The 10560-nt window shown below is 35.7% G+C and overlaps 1 protein-coding gene across 1 annotated transcript; it reads right to left on the bottom strand.

Annotated features, from left to right (window-relative positions):
- Positions 1-556: 556 nt before the first annotated feature.
- Positions 557-2849, bottom strand: LOC126758728 (probable cytochrome P450 6v1). Its single transcript, XM_050473092.1, has 3 exons — positions 2026-2849; positions 1112-1921; positions 557-1038 (listed from the first exon to the last, which is right to left on the bottom strand). Exons 1-3 carry the CDS (start codon positions 2491-2493, stop codon positions 760-762), a joined length of 1557 nt encoding a protein of 518 aa, XP_050329049.1. The 5' UTR covers positions 2494-2849; the 3' UTR covers positions 557-759.
- Positions 2850-10560: the final 7711 nt, after the last annotated feature.

Below are 10560 nucleotides of genomic sequence, written 5' to 3'. Positions count from 1 at the left end.
ACATAAAATTAGAAAAACAAGAAAAAGCGAGACACCGAAACGATAAACATAAAGACTAGGCGCACACACACAAACACATGCACACAGGCAAGTAAGTGCACAATTAAAGGTAAATGCGTACAAACACACGCGCAGCTCTTTTCACGTCTTTGCTCTACAAACATATTAACAGATATAAATTTTTAGTTGCTTGTCATCGAAATCCCCTTATAAAGATAAGCGATTTCGACGTCACCGGTGGCGTGATCGCACCTACAAACAGCAAAAGAGTTAAAAAAAAATAAAAGAGAAAGATAAATAATAGACGCGCTTACTCATTCATAAAAAAATGCTCTATTAACAATATTTTTTATATATACAATAAAAATTACAAATACAATACAAACATTTAGTAATAATAATATTAGCAATAATAATAATAATAAAGAAACATAGCAGAAGAGTAAAAACGGTGTAGATATGTATGTATAAGTAAATATATATGTGTTTGTTGTAAAAGCGACAACATTGAATAGGAAAGCGCATTGCAGCGACACAAGCAAGCTTTACATTGGTATTTTGGTTTAAAAAGGCTAATAGAAATTCTTCTGCTCTAGTTCATTCAGCGCGCACAAACAGCGCGCGCGGAGGCTGCTTGAGGTAAGCAAACGCGCTGCGGGATTTAAGAAAGCGCGCATGTTTAAGATATCGGCTGAAGTATTAACTGATAAGCACAAAGTTGTGTGACGCGCGAGCCGCTCCTGTCATCTCTGCGCGGCATCACAAGCAGCGCTCGACGCTCAGATAGATGTCGCTTTTATTCGACAACAACAGAAACTTCCGATCGAATTCGATGTTGTCGACAGTCTTTTCGCAAAACTCCACACGATGAGTGTGCAGAAAATGTATGAGGCCAAGTTTGATCTGCATCTGCGCTATGGCCATGCCGATGCAGTTGTGCGGACCGGCGCCGAAGGGCAGATACGACATAGGCATGTGTAGTGTGCGGTTCTCCGGCGAGAAGCGTTCGGGGTCGAAGCGCGCCGGCTCGGGCCAATACTGTTCGAGAAGAAGAAGAAGATATATTATAATACAAGATTAAAAATTGTCAACAACAAGCAAGCGCGCTCACCTGTGGGTCATGGTGTATCGCTAAATTCGATATGTAGACGGGCATGCCGCGGCGCACAAAGCAGTCCGCGTATGGGCGCAGCGCGACGAAACGCTTCTTATTGATGGGCGTGCATTCGCGCTCCAAAATCGGCACATTCGGATACTTGCGCAGCGTCTCATCCACCACCATCGTCAGGTAACGCATACCCTGCACCTTGTCATAAGTAATGGCATGCGCTTGCGCATCACCCAGCGTCTGTCGTATTTCGGCGCGCAAACGCGCTTGCAATAGCGGTTGCTTGGCCAGCTCATACAGCGCAAATGTCATGGTCATGGCACAGCTTTCGATGCCCGTCAGCTCAAACATGGCCGCCTGCGCGACCAAATAGTCTTGTTGGTGCGTGAAATGCGTGCGATCCTGATTGAGCGCCGCCTCCATCTTCAGCGTCAGCAGCATTTCCACGAGATCATTACGTAGTATGCCATTGCGTTCGCGCTCCTCAATCACCTGCAACACGGTGCGACGCAAAAAGTCCGCATGTGCCGGTGGCAAGAGATGGCGCCGCAAAAGCGATACGAATTTGGGCAGGAAGAAGATGACACACAAATCGATGACGCGCGTAAAGGTGAGCGTGTACACTTCGCTACAATTGCTGCCCAGCTCCGTCTGTTTGTTGCGCAAGCTGTATGAGCGCAGGCCGAACGCTATGCTGGCGATCAGATCCGTGTTGTAGAGATCGCAAATCTCCTTGACATTCACCACAGCGTTGCGGCGCTGATTGCCGTTGGCCGTGAGACGCTGCAAATAGGCCTCGAGATCACATCCCACCTGTGTTACCCAAGGCAAGCGCAAGAAATAAAGAAAAAATAAAATTATACGTTGGTAAGCGTGGTGCGCTGGGCAAATACAGTTGGTTGAACAAGTGAAAGTACCTCCTCCATGAGTGCAAACATCTGCTTGATCTTACCGCTGGTGAATGCCGGCGAAAGCCGCGTCCGTATCTCACGCCATTCAGGATTGCGCACGAAGAACAAACTGTTCGCCGCCAGCTTGTCCACATGCTTGTCGCACTTGGAGAAGCGCATCGAGAAGCTGACAAAGTCCTCCACCAAAATGGTGCGCACCAAATTGAGATCGCGTATCAGCAGCGCCGGCTGGTGGAACAAATAAATGCCCACCACCGGCTCGTCTTTGAATTGTGCGTCGAAGTAGTAGTCGCGCAGCAGCAACGGAAATGAAGTGTGCAGCCACAGCACGTCTTTCAGGTTGCCCAGCAGATGTACGGGCTGCACGAACTTGACACGGCGCCGCTGCCAGTAGACATATGTACGTCGCGACCAAACGAACACAGCTGTCAGCACGGTGACGAACACGAGCAGCACGCTAGTGGAGTCCACCATTGTTCACGCACGCAAAGTTCTATGGCAACGCGGGCGTTATACGCGTACACCGCTTGACCTTATACTTATATATATTTATTACTAAAATTAATTACTATATTTATACTTTATAGTGAAATGCTAGGCAGAAGTGTGCAAGCACTTGTTCGAGTTGATAAACCACTTTGTATGCGCGTTTATTGTAAGTGTTTGTTTGTGCGGTTGAATGCACTCTTCGTGTTTTGTTTGTGAAAACAAAGCAAACAACACCAAGCCACGCCACGCCACAACACAAAAGCGCAACGAGAACAACGCGTACCGGCGTAATCAAAATAAAGCAAGCGACTGCCTGCATGCTCTTTGGCGAATTTGTACCGAAGCTCTGCCGACGCTCCAGTACAGGCCCCATTTTCGACGTCTCAGCTCATATTCGCGTAGGCAGCGACGTGGCCAAGCAGCACGCGGAGTGATTAAGTGCGAAGCGCTGAGCGCGCGCCTCATTTTTTGCTCACAATTTAATGCTCTCCAACCGCAAACAAGATAGACTGCGGCTAAGGCAGCACCCTACAAGCGGTCTAATTGCTTTGTAAGGAATTTTTAAATTAGTTTTTTACTTATATTGAAATAATTTTGAATTAAAACATCAAAAGGTTTCAAAAATTAAAGGATAAAATAAATAGCAATCAAAAATTATAAAATTTTCGAAATAAAAAAAATTCTTGCTTTTGATCTAATTTTTTTAAAACTTGTGAAAAAACTGCCAAAAATAAAAAAGTTTAATATAAAAGAAATTTCAAATTGACTTTTATTAAAATTTTTATGGTGTATTAAAAAATATATAAATAAAAAATTAAAAAAAAAATCCAAGTCAAAAAAATTTCAAGAATAAAAGTATTAAAAAAAAAAATAAATAAAAAAGAAAAATTTTCTTAAATAGAAAAAATTCCAAAAATAAATAATTTTCAAAATTAAAAAAATTTAAAATTTAAGTACAGAAATTCTACTTTACTGTTGATCTACTTTTTTTTGTATATAATTAAAAATTTTTTTAAAAATTAAATTATTTCAGAAATAAAAAAAAATTGATTTTAAAAATTTCCAAAAATAAAAAAATTCAAAATTTAGGGAAAATTTCAAAACTATGTTTAACTAAAGTTTTACCACATAAAAAAAAACTTGAAAAATTTAGAATTCACAAAAAAATTATAAAATAAATAAATTTCAAAATAATATTTGTACTCCACATATACATATGTACAACAACAAATAATATTAAAAAACTAAAAAAAAACAGCAACAATAACAAAATTTGAAAATTTTGGAAATTTTTAAAGAAATATCTAATTTTTTTGGTGTATAAATAAACAACATTTAAAGCACTAAAAAACAACAAAAATTAAATAATTTTCAAAATTAAAAAACAATTTTCGGAAACAAAAAAAAAATAAAAAAAACATTTAAAAAAAATTCAAAAATTTTAGAAATTCTCAAAAAGAAAAAAATAAAACAAAAATAAAAGTGTTAACAAAATTAAAGAAATTTTCAAAAATAAAAAACTTAATTGTTTGATTTTTCAAAATTAAAGATATTAAAAAAAATTCGAAAAAATAGTTAAAAAGTTTTCAAAATTAAAAAAAATTTAAAAATAAAAAAATTAATTGTTTGATTTTTCAAAATTAAAGAAATTTTTAAAAACAATAATATTTCGAAAAAAGTTACTAAGTTTTCAATATTAAAAAAAATTTTGAAAATAAAAAAAATTTCGGAAATAAAAATGTTTTCTAAATTTTCGAAAATAAAAAATTTTAAGTTACTAAAAATTAAAATGTTTTCAAAGACAACGAGATTTTCAAGAATAAAAAGATTTTGGAAATTAAAAATATTAACATTTCAAAAATAAAATTTTTTACAAAATGTAAAAAAAAAATATTGAAGTTTGAGTTTAGAATTTATATAGCCTGGTACGTAGGGTATGTTTTGTTCGGCTTTTGCACAGCTATGTGAGTGTGCAGTCATATCTTATTGTCTGCCGGTGCTCTTCCACTTGCCACTTGTTTTGCTTATGCTCAACATTTATTCAGCGATAAGCGCTTAGGTAATGCCACTTAATGTAAACGGCCTTCAGTGTGCGATTCGATTCAATTTTATTTCAAATACTCGTATTTAATTTAATTTTTTTAATTAAATTTTTTCATGCAAAATGCTTCATGTTTTAAAAATTAATAATTTTAAAAATTAATGTTTAATTATTTTTAGTTAATTTTTAATTTTAAATAATTAGTAATAATTAATTTTTTAAATTGATATTATTTTGTATATAAATATATAAATTACTTTTTAAAATTATTAATTAATTTTTTTTAAATTATTATTTTTAGTTTGAATATAAGAACAAATAAATTTTTTAAATTATTAAATAAAATTTAAAATTATTACTAAATTAAGTTTTAATTTTTTTTTAATTAATTAGTTTTATTTTTAATAATTTTAAAATTATTTTTTATTTACTTCTTTTAATATTGATTTACTTTAATTAATTTTTAGTATATAAGAAAAAATAATTTTTTTAAATAATTAATTTTTGAAGTTAAATTTTTTTAAATAATTATAATCTTTTTAAATTTTTTTAAATTCAAGAGCAAATTTTGAAAATTAATTTTTTTTTAATTTTTACTTAAATTAATTTTTACAAATTATTTTTTTATAACTAAAATTACATTTAGTAAAGTGGCAACTCTGAAAAAATATTTCAATGGCTAAATGTTTCAGATAAAATAAAAATGAATTATTGATGAAAATAATTCTTATAACACGAAAATGTCTTGTAGATGTAAGCTCCCCACACTAGCAATCTTGCGTTGGGCATACTTTCCATTTAAATCAATAAGGAAACATAAAATGATTGAGCAAAAACTTTGTACATTATTATTTGTTTTTACACAAACGTGTGATTTATCGATCAGCCAGGCAACGAGCAATTACCATATTCGACTTAATATGCAAATGTGGCCACGCAGACCCCCCCTCTTTCGCTTAGATTTTTTTTTTTTTCAAATGTTCTAGTGAGTAATTACCGAAGCCAGTGGGCCTCCTAGTGACAGTAATTAAGTGAATAGCAATGAAATCGTTCATGCACGAGCACCAGCACCACCGCGAACGCTCTGCGTAAACAAACTTGAGCTGAGAGCGTTCCAAAGTTCAATTTGAACTCACAAAAAGAACATTTTGACGTATGTCCATATGTAAATATTAGCGTGGACGCTAGTAAAATATATGATCGCTTTGCGGTTTGCGCTGTCACAACGTGCCGAAGCAGCTATAAATACATCTATACACATATACATACAAATATGTAGTATAAAAAGCTGCGGTAGAGATGTGCGAAGAGAGCGCGAACCGGTTTTTTCATACGAATCGCAGAGCACTCGCGGTACTTTGAAACTGTCAATATTCATGCCAGTACTTACTTAAGTACTAAAGCACTCAAGCACTTACGCCATGGCTGTCAAGTGCTATTATTTTCGGCCCATAATGCTGAAGTAGCAATAAAGTTCAAGATATCACTTCTAACTTTTATTATTTTCCCACATTTTTGTGCTAAAAATAATTTATCGTTCATCAAATCGGCTAACGGTTAATTATTAACTAATAAATCTTTGTAACAGCGGCTGCTAGTAGCGCCTTATCGCTTCGGCTCTGACACTTGTGGCATTGCCATTCCGTGGCCGATGACGTGTTCCTGAGCGATAGGCGCTCTTTGTGAGTATGTATATCCGTTCTCATATACCACTCATGTGTGTATGTATGTATTCATGTATGTGTGTGTGTATGTTTGGCTTGTTTTAATTTCTGTCGACTCATCGTTTGCTCCAAATCTCTATAAGCGGTCGCGGTTTCTATGTTATGCATTCTCAATAAGCGAAAACTGGGTGCGGCAATGCTCACAATGAGTTACCCTACCCGCTATTGCAAATGCCATATGAGTAACGTGCTAGTTAGGGGAAATCAATGCGAGTATTTATTATGCAGACTTTTTAATCATTTAATAATTTGTTTTAATTATTTTTTTTTTTACAATTTTCAGCCTAAATGTAGGCAACGTGAAACAATGAAAGTTACAAAAAAGCTCTAAATAAATCAATAAAGAAATTTCGTCTTTGTTATGGAGTTATTAGTAAACTTTAAAAGATATTTAAGACGCGCTTGATGGTCGTTCGGCTTCAATTCTATCCCGATTTGAGTTTTTTAAGCTCGCAAACCAAGCTCCTTTCAAATAATCTTCAATAAAATGGATGGCATATATCTCCAATTATTGTGTGAGTTGGTGGATGCACTCTTAGTGGTCTTTTTCGATAGTCTATTGGTGGATGGACTCACTCGCGTCCTTTTGGATAGTCTGTTCGACGGCAGCAATTGTGTCTTTCGTGCGCAGTGTTCGGCGGCTCTGAGGATGAGCAATTTTCACCAGAGCCAAGGTGATGCGAAACCGCTCTATGGTTGTTCGATTTACCGACGCTGTTGGGCGCTTATGTCGACCGAAGCAGAAGCAGACCAAATCATTATTTTAGTAATATATTTTTTTTTATGTGGGAGGAGAAATTAAAAGCTGAGTCCGGAACTCAATCCGCTAAACCTAACCTACTCCCAACTCCAGAGTCTATCATGAAACCACCTGATTAAGTATTACTTCGTGGAAGTGACAAGTCATTTAAGTCTCCTCTATGGCACGCACTGACAGACACCTAAGCTGCTCTACATCTCTCGGTTTTGTCATGATTGAGGCTGCCGTTTCGCTGACAGCTTTCCAGTTCTCAGTGGACTGACTCATGAGTGTCTTAAAATTTTCCACTGTAGAACTACCACCGAGTATAGTTTTTAGTTTTTCCCTTGTACTTAAGAAATGAGAGAAGACATACTCAGAGTCTTCAAAGCACTCTGAACACGTCAGACAATTCGGAGTAATATCGTGCTGGAATCTGTACAGGTTAGTTTTTGGTTAGGTAAAAATCCAGGTTCCCAAGTCATCTGTCTATCTACGAATGGTCTGTGGGTCCGCTGTCTTTTGAGTGAGGTTTGGCACCGCTGCTGCCTTATTGTTTAGCGTTTGACTATCTCTTTGGCTCCTATAAACGTTTCTGGTAACTTGTATACTAGCTCTTATTCGTCAGCCAGAATGTCAGTGGTCAGTCACTGACAACTCTTAGTGCCGACAGCCTGTGCACTATGCTCATTTGTCTGGCATATGCCTTAATGCCTAGCGCCTGGATCTATATTGGAGCCGCATATAATACAGCCGATCTCATTATATTTGCGAGTAAAAGTCGCCGGCTGGAACACACGTATCCTTTATTTGCCATAATTCTTGATAAAGCGTTTAGGATTTTATTCGCTTTACCTGGAGTGTATTCTAGGTGATCCTTATTTTTGAGACTTGAGTTTATTTAAGATATTTAAGTTGTGGCTGTGAATGAATCTCGCACTCCCATATGGTGAGAGATATAGTTTCTTCGCTTTTTCTTGTACTTAAGAGCAATACTTTTGTTTTTTGCCCAGCCACTTCTAAACTTATTGAGAAGAACCAAAGGCGTAGACCATTTATGCACTCACTGCATTTGCTCCGGAGATCATCTGTGTTTAGCCACCGATTTAATGGATTTTATTGATGTCTCCTTAACACCCTATCATACATTAGGTTCCATAGGAGAGGCCTAGAACCCCGCCTTGCAGTACTCCACTCGAAATAGAGTAGCTCTTGGGGCCTTCATCTGTATCGAATAATGGGCGCCTGTTTTCAATATAACACATAATAGTTTTCATAAGATATTGTGGAGCGCGTATGTCATACAAAGTATTGATTATGTTTGCCCACTTTGCTGAGTTTAAGGCATTCTTCACATCCAAGGTGATCAGCGCGCAATATTTTTTTTTACTTATACTAATGTTTATGTAATTCTATATGTACATGTGTACATATATTTAGAAGAATTTAAGCTTTATGTAAATAAAATTTCAAAATAGGGAAAAATTTTAATTTTCGTAAAATTGGAGTTACCTGATATTACTGATAAAGACTCAAAAACAAATTTAGTTGAAACAGTGTTGCCAGATTTTTAAATAAAAAGTTGCTAGATGCAACAAAAAAATTAATATAATACAAAAAAAATATTTTCTAAAAACAGTGTTGCCACCTATTTACATATGTACATACGCATTTAATATAACTTTAAAAGGCGACTGCCACATATTTGAATTAAAATTTGCTAAATGCGTCCGAAATACTTAATAGAAGTCAAAAAGATGATTTCGTAAAAAACGGTGTTGCCACCTATTTAAATTAAATTTTGCTAAAATCGTTGAAAAACTTAATAGAACACAAAAAAATGTTTTTAGGAAAAACGATGTTGCCACCTATTTAAATTCAAATTTAACATAACTTTAAAAAAGTGGCTGCTATGTATTTGAATTAAAATTGTATAAATGCGTTCAAACGCTTAATATAACTCTAAAAAACTGATTTTGTCAAAACGATGTTGCCACCTATGTACATATGTACATATTTAAATTAAATTTTGCTAAATGCGTCGAAAAACTTAATATAACTAAAAAAGTGTATTTAGGAAAACAGTGTTGCCACCTATAAAAATAAAAAACGGTGTTGCCACTTATTTAGATTAAAATTTGCTAAATGCGTCGGAAAACGTAATAAAACTCAAAAACATGCATTTAAGAAGAACGGTGTTGCCACATATAAAAATAAAAAGTGATAAAAAGGTTATCAACAGGCATATATCGCAAATTAATATAAAAATTTTAAAATATAAACATTTAGTATGGTCGACAGGGAAACAAAGAAAAATCATTTCGAAAAGCTAAAAATATTTTATTTCAAAAACGTTTATGTTCTGCTGAATTATACAAATTATGAAATTTTAGCGCATTCCTTGCATAAAAATGCATAAATTTCAAAATTCTAACTCGTTTTCATACGAATTCGCTGTGCCTGTGTGTGTGTTTGGCTATTTGTGTAGAGCTAATTAGTTAAATGGCATTTGCTGCCGCCAAACACGTTTCAAGCCGAAATGCAAGAATAAAGCATTGCTATTAATTTTTTTGTTTAGCCGACTGAAAGAGTGGAGTGGAAAAAAATTGGACCACCAACGCAATCGGTCAAGTTCGGCTGGCTTTGTGCGACTTTATGTTCGGTTCTCCACAACAAAGGCCGTTTTTCTCTGGTTTCAGCGGACTTATTGATGCAAAGTACCAACGCAATTAATGCGAGCGACGCCACACACACATACATATACAAATATATATACACATGTACATATATGTGAGTATGAGTATGTTGCAAGTGCAAGGCAAGGTGTATGCGTGTTTCGTTATGTTTGTACGAGTTTGACGTAAAAGGACAAACATCACACCCATGCGAAGTCGACGAAAAGCAGCACAAAGCCTACAAAAACAAATAGGCAAACACGCGTAAATAGCTGTATGTGTATATATGTATATATATCTGTATATATATATGTATGTGTATGTGCGTTTATATTAGCTAGTAATGCCACCAAAAGCAGCCAACGCAGAAAGGATTGTTCGGTGCAACAAAAGACCAGTGCGACTGTGCCTGTTGTTGTTGCCAATGCACTGACCAAATTCTCGGAAATGCTCGGAAATCCAGCACCGGCCACAATAAACCCGTTCCCATTGGTGTTTTGTTGTTTTTTATTAGGCCGCGAAAAACCAACATCACCGCAAACGGCAGCACCATTAAAAGGGGTTTGCAGCAGTCCAGTCCGCAAACACAAACACACATACACATACAGCAGGAGTTGTTGCTTTTTTGTGTGTAAACATTCTGGTCAATGGTCACATGGACGAGCGGAAAGCGGATGCTAAAATGCGGCGCATAATGAAGAATTCCTGCACAAATATCGTGTAAAGGCTGAATGGACCTGAAAGGGTTTCCGCGTCGTTAAAGGCTACTCTTTTTGTTATTTGCTTGTTGTTGATATTTTGGCTTCTAGGAATCACTTGCCAGCGCAAACATCACAAATCAACGTGAAAATCTTGAGTTTTGGAAAATTTACA

This window comes from Bactrocera neohumeralis, chromosome 5 (genome assembly GCF_024586455.1).
Source record: "Bactrocera neohumeralis isolate Rockhampton chromosome 5, APGP_CSIRO_Bneo_wtdbg2-racon-allhic-juicebox.fasta_v2, whole genome shotgun sequence".
NCBI lineage: Eukaryota > Metazoa > Arthropoda > Insecta > Diptera > Tephritidae > Bactrocera > Bactrocera neohumeralis.
Note: the sequence above shows the minus strand (reverse complement) of the source record. Positions and strands in the feature narration are given on the sequence as shown.

Bases quoted from the DNA above. Each gene is read 5' to 3' on its own strand.
- LOC126758728 (XM_050473092.1), bottom strand. From the start codon at position 2,493: ATGGTGGACTCCACTAGCGTGCTGCTCGTGTTCGTCACCGTGCTGACA. The intron at 1,922-2,025 runs GTACTTTCACTT...TGGGTAACACAG, and splicing joins TGTTTGCACTCATGGAGGAG to GTGGGATGTGATCTCGAGGC. The intron at 1,039-1,111 runs GTGAGCGCGCTT...CTTCTCGAACAG, and splicing joins CGATACACCATGACCCACAG to TATTGGCCCGAGCCGGCGCG.